This window comes from Solanum pennellii, chromosome 3, assembly GCF_001406875.1.
Source record: "Solanum pennellii chromosome 3, SPENNV200".
Taxonomy (NCBI): domain Eukaryota; kingdom Viridiplantae; phylum Streptophyta; class Magnoliopsida; order Solanales; family Solanaceae; genus Solanum; species Solanum pennellii.
In genome coordinates, this window is record NC_028639.1 from 64265407 (window position 1) to 64280600 (window position 15194).

General features: G+C 34.6%; 2 protein-coding genes across 2 annotated transcripts; one reads left to right on the forward strand and one right to left on the reverse strand.

The window, feature by feature from the left end:
• Positions 1-2129: 2129 nt before the first annotated feature.
• LOC107015390 (poly(A) polymerase I) lies at positions 2130-10350 on the forward strand. Its single transcript, XM_015215641.2, has 14 exons — positions 2130-2287; positions 2393-2450; positions 2534-2635; positions 4099-4196; positions 5616-5699; positions 5809-5942; positions 6173-6245; positions 6339-6384; positions 6634-6743; positions 6920-7027; positions 7100-7159; positions 8086-8147; positions 9465-9774; positions 9977-10350. Exons 1-14 carry the CDS (start codon positions 2219-2221, stop codon positions 10184-10186), a joined length of 1524 nt encoding a protein of 507 aa, XP_015071127.1. The 5' UTR covers positions 2130-2218; the 3' UTR covers positions 10187-10350.
• LOC107015391 (mitochondrial phosphate carrier protein 3, mitochondrial) lies at positions 10328-12923 on the reverse strand. Its single transcript, XM_015215642.2, has 6 exons — positions 12517-12923; positions 11716-12077; positions 11574-11617; positions 10945-11159; positions 10725-10849; positions 10328-10635 (listed from the first exon to the last, which is right to left on the reverse strand). The coding sequence occupies exons 1-6, from the start codon at positions 12787-12789 to the stop codon at positions 10596-10598; spliced, it is 1059 nt and encodes a 352-aa protein (XP_015071128.1). The 5' UTR covers positions 12790-12923; the 3' UTR covers positions 10328-10595.
• Between the last annotated feature and the right edge of the window lie 2271 nt (positions 12924-15194).

The following is a 15194-nucleotide window of genomic DNA, read 5'->3' on the forward strand; positions in this document are numbered from 1 at the left end:
TAGTCACTCAAAAATATCTTAACTTTTTTTATAGCTATAGTTTGGTAATTATAATTCGTAGCACATGTTATAGGGAGGAGAGAGGCGAGCGAGACTGGAAGAGAGAGAAGAGAGAGGGCAGAGAGTGAGAGCTGAATTATATATGTATATTGGTTAGATAATTGTATATCATACATAATTTGTATATATGGCAAGCGAGATTGAGAGAGAGAAGAGATGCGAGCAAGAATGGGAGAGGGAGGAGAGAGGTGAGGGCAGAGAGGGGGGAGAGAGGTGAATTGTATATGTGTATTGATTAGATAATTGTACATTATACATATGCATTTGTATATTCTGGGCACTTATATATACAAATGTGACTAATCATACAAACTCGAAGCCAGCCCACGTAATTAATGTATAATGTTAGTCTTGAGTGATAATTATAGCAAACTATAACTATAATGATTATTAAGTAGTATAAATTTACTTAACCGCGTAATTTTTCCTATAATGTTATCCAAAATCCAATAAGTAAAGAGGTTTGTATATGATCTAAACTCATAATTAACCGACTTTCGACAAGCTACTTGTTTAATTAAACATATAAATCTCCTTAAAATGTGAATTTCATATTCTTAGCTATTACAACAGATAAAGATAACTTAAACAAGGGGAATTAAACTATGGAACTTCAGGAAGTTTCTTAAATTTCATGAGAAACTTCAACAGAAGAAACAAAACTTCACTGTTACATTGGAATATTTTCCACATTGTGTCTCTTCAGAACAAGGATATTTAATTCTACAAAAGCCATGCTAAAGAAAAACAATTTAAAATCTTATAAAATTTCTTAAAGAGGTCAAACCAGTTTTGAACACTCATTAGCAAGAAATCACTTTCACGCACTTATCCCTTTACGCGCAAATAAATTAAAGCGTGAAATTGCATGCAAACAATATTATAACTAAAATGTCAATTTTATGTCAGATGTCTCGTCAATATTATGGTGAAAGAAAAAAAAACGATGATTACTACAGCTATATATCATAAAAAGTAGGAGGAAAACACACAAAAAAGAATTGCCGTACGTGATTTTGTAGTAGTAGAGTTTCAAAAAAAAAAAAAAAGTAGCTAGCAACATCCAATGAGACGTAGTATTTTTGTCATAAATTAGACAAATTAAGAGGTCTTAATCGATAATGTACGTTGTAGGTTTCTGCTATGAGAAATAACCATTGAAAGAGACATTAGAAGCTCAAGAATAATTACGTGCTTCATTTGTTTATCGGTTGGATCCCAACATAACTAGCTGACGATGGTTGATGTGAAATAAGCTTTTTTCTGCTACTATTGTGATGTCGTGATAAGGTTGAGTTCTTCCTATGTACTTAACTTGAAAAGATATGAGAGTTAATTAGAATATATTGGATCGTGATAGATAAGATTAGAAATGATAACTGTTGCAGTCCGTCGAACAAGAGAATAGTGTTCCTAGCTTGATTTTGTTTTGTTATTTCCAATGTTGATTGCTAGATGAAATTAAATGATATGTAGATATGAAATCATGGCGATTAAACATGTTAAAATGGAAGGATATGTATCACTTGAAAGAAAGTTGTCTCCAATTACATACACTATCTTGAAATCCACGATGGATGACTAGACAAATGATAAAAGACACATGAAAAAAGTGATCTAGAAAATAGATATCTAGTAGTAATGATATGTTTTACTCATATTAGCACTTTTTCTTTACATTGTATGATTTTCAAAATAATTATTTCACATTTTATAAAGTACTTTTAGTATTTTTGTTTTTTTATTTGGTATAATATTAACTTGGTTTATATGGAGCAATATAATGTAAGGAATATATATAATAACATTAGTTGTGATTATAGAATAATTTTGTCATAGGAATTGGTTGAATCATACTACATTCTTTAAAAAAAAGTAAAATCATCATATTTGTCTTTAAAAGTGTTAATGGGCTTGCTGGCCTGCTATGAGACTTGGGCCCCATAAAGTGCCAATCCATATTGTATTTAGGGCCCATAGAAAAACTAAATTGGACCGATGACATCTTAGCGCGGCCCAGTTATGAATATCAGAAAAGCCCAATTATTTGAATTAGGACCAAGCACAACCCGAGTCCAGAGTCTTCACCTCTTCTTCTCTGATCAAAAACCCTATCAAAACCCCAGTGTACATTGTTGCAGAAGCTTAGCTTAGAACCATGGCCATTTCCACTGGTTTCGCATTTTCCTGTCGTCCGCACTTGATTCTGTCTCAGAGCATGCGAAAGGTGCCTCCTTTGTTCTTTTATTGTACATGAAGAGACACATGGATATATACTCATTTCTGTTATAGAGTTGGAATATAATTGAAAGACTCTGCAACTGTTTTTTAGGTATTTATGAGCTTTTCCGCAGCAATTGAAGCTATCGAAGAGATTGACAGTGGCAAAGGTTGGTGAATTTTGAGAATTTCTGTTTTAGTAAATTTTCCGTTATTGCGGGGAAAAAGTGATAAAATCGTAGTTGCTTTCCAGAACCAGCTGAATGGAAGAGGTTCAATTCCAAGGAACTAGGAATTAGCAGTTCGATGATCGCAAGGCCTACTAGAGTTGTTCTTAATGGTCTTAAAAGTAAAGGTAATGTAATTCACATTTGATCATAATTTGCTGCTTTTATGTTTTAGCTTACATTTGTTTAGATTATTAAGTTGTAATAACTGTAGAAGTTTGCAGTACTTGTTTTAGCAATGGAAATCATTTGCCTTGTTAGCTATTGGGAAAACTTAATGAATGAGACTAGTCTCCAGTGTTCATGTTACTTTGTTTTATCCTTTGCTGCCATCAACATCAATGCAAAGAGCAAAATGAACATTAACTTCATCCTTGATAATACAGCTAATTCTTTTATGAGTACCTGACATCTATTTGATTAGCCTGCTGCCAGCATCAGCTAACTTTGCTTTCCCATGTAATTGTTTTGTGGTGAAGAGAGTTTAAGCTTTGCCTGAGAGTTTCTTAAGGGCGTTATTATTTATTCCTTATTTATGGTTACATACCAGAGGCTATGTTGCTCGGACTCTTCAATATTTTGTCAGATGTGTGTTTGATCCTCCATAAAGTAGTATATTTTATGAGGATCGAACATGGGTGCGGCAACATTTGGAGAGTCTGAGGAACATAGACCAAAGGTCCATGCTTCTTTTAAGAGTAGTGCAATGTATGTGGGATCTGTCATATGGAACGTGGCTACTTATAATGTTCATTTTTTATGATCTGCTTTAGGTGTCATATGTGATGTAATTGATTTCCATTTTTTATTAAAAACTTCCCTGACCGTGTGTAGAAATGGATCATCTGACATCTAGCCTATGCATCCCTTCTGATATAGGGAATGAGTGACGCTAGGTCGGGGTTGGGTCAACCAACTGGTTGCTCTTGTAGTTGGAGCATCTGGCCCTTTTTCATAGCCTAGTTATATTGATGAGAGATGCCTAACTTCGCAGGAGTGGAACCCCCACTTACCGTAAAAGAAATCCACTACCTACACTCCAAAATGGGGAATATTGTCTTCGTCCCCAAAGGAAATGTCTCTATATTCTTTAGACAAAATAACTTGTTTGAAGATCCAAATTTCCAAACTCCTTTACAGTAATAATATGATGAACAAATCCCGGAGCAGCTGTGGAGCAATAAAAAGCAGAGAGTAACTGCAATACTGAGCCCTAATGTTTACCTGAAGACAGCTACCAAATACTTGATGTAACATTTTTCTTAAAAAAAATAATAATGTAATATTCCATGTCTGGATACATGTAATTGCTTCTTGGTCTTTCAATTCCCTTAAGATGGTTCTTGGCCCAATCATCTAGAGCTAGTATTGAATATATTGAACTTAATGGATAGCTATCGTGGTATCACGTGCAGCTGATGATGGATAACTATTAGATATTGATTTTTTGGTGAAGTTCTCTATTTATATGATAAATTGTTATCTAATGCTTTAGTGGTACGGGCTGTGAGTATTCTCTTTTCCTGTATCATCAGTTCAATGTCTTCTGAATTCTGATACCCTGAGAAATTTCTTTCCATCTATCATGTAGGATTTGAAGTTTACCTTGTGGGGGGCTGTGTTCGGGATCTTATTTTAAAACGAACACCAAAAGATTTTGACATTATAACTACAGCTGAACTTAAAGAGGTTAGTCTTGGGTCCGAACTGTATACTGGTTTGTCTTCTGCATATATTTCAGGTCATGCTAGATGATGTTTGAAGATCATCTTCTATGAGATGTCATAGTAGATTAGTTACATTGCAGATATCATGACTGCTTTCCGTCAGTTTCCAGGGTTGAAATAATAACCTTTTCATAGAAACATAGGAGGAGTTAAATGGCTAAAAATCTACCTCAACAACTTCAGCGACCCTTCCTATTATGTGTTATCCTCTCTTCTTAGTCGTGATTCTGATACACGCCATGTAGTTTATTTAATTAATTTGCTTATCACTATCTCTGGAACCATTCCTTTTCTTCTGTCACTTGAAGCGAAACCTTAGCTCAGCTATTGGAGGGATTTTTACATACAAGTCTGGATGCATTGCCTTGTTTAACATGATGTTTACCTTTATGGTTCTATGTTGAATTTTTTTTGGAAAATTTGTCTTAGGTATATTACAAATTAGAGACAATTTGAAGGAATTTTATTACCTAAACCTTTTTTCTATTATAAAGTGGGATTGTAACATCTCGCGCCATTATGTTCTATGTGAATTTATACCAATAAAAGATATTAGCTGACCTTTCTTTTTATTTCGGCATGGAATTGCACATCACATGCTATTATAGTGTCTGAAGCTTTGTGTAGCTGTAGTTGATCTAGTAGAAGCATGTTGAGCAGATATTTTTTCCTTTATAGGTCACTAGTCTTCGACTCTTCGGTGTAATGTGACGAGTTCTAAGTCTTGCTAGAGAAAGTGTTAATTTTATTTCTCAGTTCAGCCAGTGGCGGACCCAGGATCTTCTTTCAGGGGTTCAAAAAATAAAAGTATAAACGTGTAAAGAAATTTTTAGAAATGGGACTCTTGAATTTTTTTGGGTTTAAAACCACACTTTTAGCATGTTTTAAAATAAAAAATAAGGCTAAAAAGAGCTTGAAAAGCAGTAAACTGAAACTAAAAAAAGAAAATTAATAAATGTTGTCACAGGGATTCGAACTGGGGGCGTGCAGCTTAATATTCAGGGGACTTGCCACTGCGCTATCTATTTCTATTTGTTTTTTAGGGGGCTCAAAATATATATATATATATATATATATATATATATATATATCTACAAAACTACAGAAAATTTACCTTGTATATATCGTGTATTTTTTTCCCCAGGAGGTTCGGGTGAACCCCCTGGACCCAACGTGGGTCCGCCCCTGAGTTCAGTATTTCATTATATAGCATGATTCATGTTTTCTCATGATCTTCTCTGTGTGCCAAATTGACTGTACCTTTGTGTATTTCTCTAGGTTTGGGTACTTTGTGTTCATAAATTTCTTCTTTGCTAACTAAGATTGTGAATACAAATATACATGTGATCTGAATGGCCTATTATCATCATTGTAATTGCAGGTGCGGAGAACATTTTCACATTGTGAGATAGTTGGAAGGCGGTTCCCGATCTGCCATGTGCATGTTGATGATGAAGTTGTGGAGGTTTGCCATGATCTTTATCACTTTTTCCCACCATAGGTGCAAAGATCATTTTGCGTGCTCCACATTCATATTATTTGCTTATGAGGTGCATCTTATTTTTATTAATTAGGTTTCAAGCTTTCACACCTCAGGAATAAGGCCTGTGAGGAACTTGGGTTTATCTTTTGAGAAGCCAGTGGACTGTGATGAGAAGGACCACTTTCGTTGGACAAATTGTTTACGTAGAGATTTTACAATAAACGGGTTGCATATCTGATCCTAACTCCTTCTTGACTGTGTTTATCAATGTCCCGGATTGGCCAACCATATTCTTTGATACTGTGCTGTACTGATTTTTTTAATTTTTTTTTTTTGGTTTCCTATAAGTAGTTTATGGGTTGGAGATGTTTCAGTAGGCTTCTAAAGTTAATCTAAAAACTTCTGAAATTTACTATTGTCTACTCATGTTGTAAATATTCTTTGGTTTTGCTCAGGTTGATGTTTGACCCTTATTCAAAACTCGTCTATGATTACATGGGAGGAGTGGATGATATCAGGAAAGCTAAAGTGTGCATATTATGTTTAATGAGGTGTAATTGTTAGTTTGTTACCATAATCCTCTCAATTCCACCATATTTGATTTGATCACTTGTGCTACAGGTACAAACAATCGGTCCTGCTAGTTTCTCATTTATAGAGGATTGTGGTGAGTTCCCTTCCATTTTCTGTTTCCTTAAATGAAGTTCGACTCTTCAAATGATAATCAGTTATGTCCTCTATCTCTATTTGGGCCTCTATTGGCTTTTTGTTTAATTGTTCTCTCTCTATATAGCTATACACAAGAGTGCTTGAATTGACAACACTTCTTCTTTTCTTCTAAATCAACTTCTTTGCTCTATTGTGATCTTGTATCTTATATTTGCTGTGTAACATAAATATATTTTTACCTTTGCAGCTCGAATTCTTCGTGCAATTAGAATTGCTTCCAGACTAGGATTTCGATTTGGAAGGGAGACAGCTCTTTCTATTAAAAATTTATCATCTTCAGTCCTGAGGCTTGACAGGGTACATGGAGAACATCTATTTCTCTCTGTCCCTATGTGTGTGTGTGTGTGTGTGCGTATATAATGTATATATGTATATTTATGTTGGTTTAGTAACAAGAAAGCACAAAAGCTATTTTTCGATAGGTCAAAGCACTAAAACTATTTCAAATGTTTCACTCGGCTTTGGGTTTTCAGGGAAGGCTCCTCATGGAAATGAATTACATGTTGGCCTATGGCTCTGCTGAGGCTTCACTGAGATTATTGTGGAAATTTGGTCTTCTGGATATACTTCTACCAATTCAGGTTAATATATTCTGAATTCTGTTTCACTTTATGGTCATTTAAATTACATTTCTAATATAGCTTAATTTGCAGGCAGCATATTTCGTCCGCCATGGTTTTAGAAGACGTGATAAGAGGTCTAACTTGCTTTTGGTAATTTTTTTCGTATAAATCTTGCTCTGATGCAAGATGTTTGTTTTCTTCTGTTTGCGTCCACCATAGACTCCTGCCCTCTGTAAGGTATTTAGGGGTGGAAATTTTCTCCCCTTAAAAAGTAGTACCTATTGGCCTTTAGATGATGGAAACCATGGTGGTTATAAATTATTTTGTTCAGTCATAACTGATTTATTTAACTGCATTTGTGGCTTTAAATGTGGTTAATGCCTTGATGTGGTAGACTTTGGACCAAAAGTTCATTCATTGTCAATTTAATCAAATTCTCGTAAAAAAGCCAAAAGGAGAGAGAAGAAACAACTATGGTTTTTTTGTCGGTTTGCTATTGACTTGGTGTTGATCTAATGGTTAATCATAAGGTTGTAGATCTCATATGACTATCAAAGCTCTTGTAAATGCAAATAGTAAGAGTTTAAGATCTGAAGCGAGTGAAGAAGCAACAACTTTATGTAGAGTTTTTCATGGTTGTTAAGTTGTTTCACAAAATGTGCCATAAAGATTACATTGTTTTGTTGTTTCTTAAGAAAATAATACCAAAATGAGGTGCATGTGCGTTCTTAGTATACATGTTTTCCTGCACTCCTGCTTATTTTATACTTCTCTTTTACATTAGATGGCCTATACTACACAATGAAGAGAATCATGGTTCCCCTGACATCATATTTGTGCAAACAATCAATTACCAACATCCAGATGCAGATTTCGTTCTGGTTCCCCGTCTTTTTGTTGGACTATTTTACCACTGTGAAAATAATATCTCTCCACCTTTAGTTTCCACATGCAAGTTTTGACATGTCAGCAATTTTGCATATCTCATTTCTTGAACCTATGTTATGTTGGTTTTGGTTTGATGAGTGAGAAGTCAAAACTATTATGATTAACTTGTTTCTGCTTTTTCTTTGCAGTCCTTATTTTCCAACCTCGATAAATTAGTGGCCCCCGATAGGCCATGCCACAGTAGCTTATGGTAAGATTCTGTATACAGGCTCAGCAAGTAAGGTGGTTTTGTTAGTCATTCTATGAATCAGTTTCGATTTCAATGTCATGGTATATTCACTGGATTGTGCAGTATTATTCCTACTTCCGCTTGATAATTCTTCTGCATCAGGCACCAGAACCTTTCCTCTAAAAAGATGGTTAAATAACTGTTGAAGATACTAGATAGAAAAGGGAAACCAAAGAGCAAAATTCATACATATATGTGTATAGAGGACTGTTGATAATGCCTCGTAAAAATGGGAAAGTCAAGGACAAATCAAGTATGTTTGTATGTATGTAATCTGTTGAGTGTTGACAGCCTCAAAAGAATCTATGTACCCCTAGGTAGTTAGTAACTTTGACAGAAGTGAATGCTCTATTTAGAAAAAAAAAAAGTAAAATGTACATTGACAAGTTCTCAGCTGATTCTAAAGAGCAGATATATCTCTTGTGCATTCTCAGTCAATTTGACTTGGGCTTATTACAGGTCCAGGTGTGCAAATGTTCCACATATGATAGAATGACTTTTCTTTGGTTCCCAGTGTAATACTTCCAATAAATCTCTAAGTCAGATAAATGCAAGTGAATAATCTTATTGGCGAGTAGTGAAAACATGCAAGTACAGATATTTTTTTGTCAATATGCTTTCGTCATGTTAGTACGTTTACTTTAAGTCCTGCTTTCCAGGAGTCTTTTGGCCTTTGAAGAGATTCTTATGCCAATAGAAAATAAAGAGAACTTGGTATTTTTTATGTTTCATGTACTTTATATGTTGGCCTGAGATAAATTTAAATGGAGAAACATGGTTAGTGAGGATTCATATAGCCGCACCCAACTTTTGTTTAAGGCATAGTGATGTCGTTGTAAATGGAAACATGCAGGTGAACAATTCTATTACAAGAGAAATTTGGTGAATTTTATGGTATCGTAATGACAGATTCTGTAGTATGTTTGGAGCTGACATCTTATATACCTATAAATTTCAATTGGTTGGAGCTGCAGTCTGCATTATTGCAATTGAAGTCTACCTAGTCTAGATGTGTTGCATATATTCTGTCATTCATGATTACGCACCAAAGAATAATAATTCTAAAAGAATGTGAAGGGTGTATGTTTTAGCTCAAGTGTAACTGACTTGTCTTCTGTTAACATGCTAAAAAAGGTTTTAGAACACAATTTTCTCAGTTTGTTCCCAAAATGTAGATGCAAATTTCTTTTCTTAAAGTCAAAATGCACTAAAATTCTAGGAAGCTATTTTCCTTGTTTGATCAATTAGCCAAGCTTATCTGAATTTTATATGTTCTAGGGTCACAATTTTGGCTTTCCATAAAGCACTTTCAGATCAACCGAGGGACCCTTTGGTGGTTGCTGCATTTAGCCTCGGTGTTCATAATGGAGGTGATTTGTCAGAAGCTTTAAGTATAGCCAGACGGATTTCTACACAACATGATGGAAGCTTTCATGAGTTGGAGTCACGGGACCTGGACTTGGCAGCTTTAAAAGAGGATGTAGTGGAACTGGCAACTTCAGTTCAAAGGGCACTGACTAATATGACAGATGAGTATAGCGTCTCACGGGCAATGGCCAACTACCCTAAAGCACCTTACTCAGACCTAGTAAGCTGATTTCTCTTATATTCTTTCATTTTCGGTTCTTGCTATTCTTCAGACAAATCTTTTCTTTTCTCTCTTGGTCATTTGGCCTTTGGTTTCATTCTCTTTTTATATCGTCATACTGTGGCATAGGACAAAAGAAAGTTGATTCTCATGTGCCAAAGAAAGAGGCAGGTTAATATGTTTCTTGTTCATCCTTTTGCAGGTATTTATTCCATTAGCACTGTATTTAAAGGCGTGCAAGGTTTGCCAATGCGTTAGAATGGGAAGGGAGAAGGGATTTGTAGCCAAGCAAGGTAGCAAGATAGACTATGAGTTGTTAGCTTCAGGTAGCCTACAGGAAGTCCGACATGTCTTTTCCAGGATAGTCTTTGATACCATATATCCATTAAATACTGGCAAGGATGATACCTAAATTTTGTTAGTGCTGTAGTCACGTGTATTTTCCAATAGTATGTAGTAGCAGAAATTGATAGGTGTAGCTTGTTTCAATAAAAACAGTTGTACTATTAGCTTTGATAAAATATTGTGTACTGTCATCATGTATTTGCTGGTGTTTTTTACAAATTTTATATTGAATCGAGTATCTCATAACATGAGAACCATAAAGTGGAGAAGCAACATGCTCTCATTATGAATTTGACATATTATTGTAAATCCAGAAAACGTGAATTTACCTTAAAAGTAATACTTGAAACCCAATAATGACGAGGATGATACATCCTCTAAAACTAATACTACCATATTTATCAAACGTCAAAACTTTGAATTGAAAGAATTTCCAGTTCCCTTCTATCTCTTACGAGCAATCATTAATGTGTTCTTCACTTCTGGGCCGGAGGAGCAGCACCACCGGTGGTTGGCCTGCAAAGCGAGGTACATAAGCATCAGTTCAAGATATTTTAAGCACTCTAAATCAGTAGCAAATAAAAGGTACAGAAGAAGACGCTCACAGGCCAACAAAAACTTTGAAAGAATCATAGATTCCCCATTGAGCTCCAGTAAGTGTTCCAATCATGAATATACGAAGGGGAAGACCACGAGTACAGAGACCCCATACTCCTAGCTTATTCACAGCCTACAAAAAGGGCAAAAAATGAACAAGTCCATTGTTCAGACTTAAGAATGAAACCCGAATATTAGAACAGAGGACACAGTTCAATGTTTACTCACATCGCCAACAGTTGCCCCCTTGGCATTGTTGAGGAAAGAAACTAGGTTATCAGCAGGGTGTGACACAACAGCACAAAGAATACCAGCCAAATAGCCACCAGCAAAGCTCACACCAAGCTGTGTAGTATTGCTGCATTGGTCTTTTGGTGTTGGAATGGCATGTTTGTAGAGTTGTTCCACTATGGTTTCAAATGATGCAAACTTCATCATGGTGTCTGTAATGTAACCAAAGTGAAATTCAGTCAATCTAGCCAGTGTTCATTGTTCCACAGCAATGGAGCAATCAAGAAAGAGTTCGTAAACAGATCCCAACCAGTTTGACGAATAAAAGTTTTACTCCTTGTAAGACACTCCTATGTATTTTGTTCCATAAAAAGCATGAAACTTTTACATATTTGGAAAATCTTCAACGTTAAACTTGTCATTTGACAGTTAATAACTTGCTTTTATAGCCACAGAAATGTCATGACATGTTTACGAGCACAAATTCTACTAGTACTCGAAAATACTGTCATGTAAAATGAAACGGAGGAACTATAGAAACTGAATGACACCATTAGAAAGGTTCCAAGTTTATAGTAAACCAGAGTATCCAGATAAAAAAGATCAGAGGAAATATGTAAGCTTACATGGAATTTGTCGTCCCCATAGAGGTACAATCCCCTTGTAAAGCCTGAAACACAAACATTCAAATTCCACATTTTCGTCAGCATTTAAGAAAAACCCTCACATTAACAACAACAAATTTGTTCAACATGAACTAGGCATTACCCTGCAGCTCCTTCAGCCTTGACAAATTTGGGAAGTCCATCAGACAAGCCTCTAGCAAATCCAGGCTGAGTTTGAACACGAACTTTGACAGCCTCAAATGGACATAGAGCAACATCAGCAATAACTTCAGCAGAAGCAGAACCAGCAAGGTAAATCAAAGTCTTGTACTTGACAGCATTTTCCGCGCCAGCAAGATCTGAGTAGTACTTCTTGAAATATTCATAGAATCCATATTTGCATGCTCCTTGTGCACTGTAACCAAGTAAAGTAGGTGCCCAACCCCTAAATAATCCTCTAATTCCTTGTTCCTTAAGTAAAATTCCGAAGCCAGAGGAAATACTCTTGAACTTTGCAGGATCAATCTGATAATGATCAAACATTCAATCCATCACTAATCCAATCTATTCTGGAAATTTGACAGTTTCTTTTCATTTTCATTTTCTCTTCCGAATTTCAGATCAACAAATGAAATAACAGAATGGAAGAACAAAAAACACAGACATGAAAGAAAGATTCTAACTTTTAAATTAATAGAGGATTGATTGATCAAGGTTGGATCAAAAGAAACACACAAAATCCAGTCTAAAGTGAACAACTGTAAGCAAGTCTAAGCATCATCATTTTCATGATCGTTATCTTTAATTATAATTTTAAGAGTTGCGACAACAGTAATAAAAATAAATCGAGACTAACTTTGTAGGTCTAACTTGATACATGACATACGAAACGCGAAGGTTAATTAGTAATACTCAAAAAGTTCGAAAATATTAAAATGTATCCTCTGCTAAAGTATATGTATACCTGCATGTTGCACTTGACAAGATCAAGAGGAGTAACAGCCGTGTGTGTAAGACCACAGCTCAAAATACCGCCTACCGTGCTGGCTGCGTAAAACGCCGGTGAGTACATTTCTACCTTATAACCTGAACCTTCCTTTGGTGCTGCAATCAATAAATTCTTCTTATCCATATTGTCATGATTGTCAAAAGCACTACTGAGATTCTTTGAAGAATTAGCTGATGTTGTACTGTAAAGATAACTGGGGATCAAAGATTTTCTATCAGAAAACGCCATTTTTTCGCGATAATTGTTTGAAATGGCAGAGGAAAATGAATAAGAATGTCTCCGAGGAAGAAGGAGAGTTGAAAATGGCAATGTTATGAGAAAGCTAGCTTTTAATCAATTTTATTGGCTTACTTTTTAAGCGTGACCTTTTAACTTGGACCAATTTATAAATCAAAATCAAATAAGGGTGGCGTACTTGGCTGTCCCTTGTTGGTAAGATGACCCATTACTTCGTCTGCGTTGAATTTTATTTATGCATTGACCTTCTTTACTTATTCTTAAAAAAGTTTTGTCAATTTATTTATTGGTTTGGAGGCCCTGTTTAAGGAGGAAAGGACACAAAGGGATGTATAGAAGCCAAGGACATATTTCCTTTCATATTATTTGTTGTTTATGTTTTTTCTCATAGACACATCGATATAAATTTTGAGTATATAAATTCTAGATATATATTTACTGAATTTCTTAATATAAAAATAGACTTTCGAACGAAATTATTAGATTCTAGGAAACACGTATCAAAACACTAATTTCTGTTTCTAATAATTTATTTTATACTTATACTCAAATTATTTTTTTTAAAATTTTAATGAAAAAATAGTACTCTATATATGTGCTTTATGAATTTTTTTGGACTAACTAAAGAATATGATTGAGGTTAGGCCAATTGTAAAGTCATTGATTACGTAAAAAGGAATCTAGAAGGGACGGCCTTTACTAGTCGAAGGAACACATGCTAATTGCCTCCCTTGTGATATTTAAATGGCTAAAATTAAGCAGCTCAAACTTTGCACTTTTCCAATTTCCAAAAGATATGCGCGGACCCGTTTGACCAACGACTAATTAATCTTTCTTTCCGCTTCGAAACTTCTTTTCTCCTTCGTCCTAATTTTACTATACTACAATAATAATGATTATTAGCGGAATTTAATTGTGACATACAACTAGATATATATTATTAGCAACAATTGTTATTCTTTGCATATATTCCTAAATACTTTAGCGACATTGTTTATAAGGACACTTAACTAACGCCGACATTAACACTCTTTATTATTGTCAATAATTAATACCGCTAAAAGTTGTTTTTTACTGTAGTGCTACCCTCTATTTTTATTTGATTTAGCAAAGTAGGAGAGTTTTTTCTTTTCAGATTTATTCTTAGAATTAAATAACCATACAAAATAATAATAATTAAATTTAGAATTTCAAAAATATAATTAATAAAATTAATTTAAATAAAATATATATTTAATACAAAACAAATATATATCATACTAATATGAGTCAAGTAATATAAAACGAACGGAGAACTAGTTCTGATTCATGGTCTTTCCAACACTGTTGACAATTGCGTATTCCAACTTTGTTTCTGTTTAATTGAAAACTTGGTCAATAACACATGAATATGAGAATTCTTTTGCAAACTTTTTAAAAACTTGAATTTTTGAGTATGAGGATGAGGAGAATTGAGTTTCATTTTTTCAAAATGAATATATGAGAACTAAGTATTCTTAGGAGTAAATGTTTTTATATTTAAAACGAGGGAAAACCTTGATTTCTGAATGAGTTCATAATGAGTTTTGAACACTATCTCTTCTAAGAGAGCCTTTTGAGTAATAATCTCAAAGTTTGAGGATGAAGAAATATTTTCAAACATATGAGCATGAGTTATATTACTGGGAGTAGTATTGAACACCGATATGAGCGAGACGTTGTATCATCACATAGCTCATAGTGATGGTTGTCGATTCGAAAATATCCTAAATAAGAGTAAAGGGTTTTTATTGTATTTTGAAATGCACTGAGTTATTATCTATTGTTTTAAAGCTTTCTTTACATTGCATCTTTATTATTACTTTTATATCGTATTGAGTGGAGTATCCGTGAGTTGAGGTTGAGTTGAGATGAGGTACATTTGTTTAAATTTCCTTCTAGTTCAAGCTTATATATCTATGTTTTACAGTTTCCCTTACATGCTCGTACATTCAATGTACTGACACCATTTGACCTGCATTATTTTATGATGCAAATACAAGTATTCAGGATCATCAACTGGCGCTCCGTTGATCCAATCGAGTCCCAGAGTTGGTTTGATGAGCCCCTTACTTTCGGAGGATCCCCAATTATTTATTTCAATTTGGTTTTGTTAGGATGTCGTGAGTCTTGTTACGACGTCCATTAGAGTTATTGGAGGCTTCATAGACAAATTAAAGTTGAGTAGTCTTTTTACCATTTCCTTTGTTCATGTTTTAAAGACGGTAAGTTGAACATTTATTTTCATTTGAGTACACTGAATAGAGTATCGTATTTTATAATATTATGATGACTTGAGGTTGGTTTATGCAATTTCAATTGAGAAAAGACTTCAGTTGAATAATAAGTCAGGCCAAGGGTTAAACATTAATGGTCCT

What these genes read in the sequence shown, in the direction of transcription:
- LOC107015390 (XM_015215641.2), top strand. Translation starts at nt 2,219, where the DNA reads ATGGCCATTTCCACTGGTTTCGCATTTTCCTGTCGTCCGCACTTGATT. An exon ending in TAATGGTCTTAAAAGTAAAG is followed by an intron (nt 2,636 to 4,098) that starts GTAATGTAATTC and finishes TCTATCATGTAG; the next exon opens with GATTTGAAGTTTACCTTGTG. An exon ending in CCATGCCACAGTAGCTTATG is followed by an intron (nt 8,148 to 9,464) that starts GTAAGATTCTGT and finishes TATATGTTCTAG; the next exon opens with GGTCACAATTTTGGCTTTCC.
- LOC107015391 (XM_015215642.2), bottom strand. Translation starts at nt 12,789, where the DNA reads ATGGCGTTTTCTGATAGAAAATCTTTGATCCCCAGTTATCTTTACAGT. An exon ending in ATGGGGACGACAAATTCCAT is followed by an intron (nt 11,160 to 11,573) that starts GTAAGCTTACAT and finishes GTTACATTACAG; the next exon opens with ACACCATGATGAAGTTTGCA. An exon ending in TTCAAAGTTTTTGTTGGCCT is followed by an intron (nt 10,636 to 10,724) that starts GTGAGCGTCTTC and finishes CTCGCTTTGCAG; the next exon opens with GCCAACCACCGGTGGTGCTG.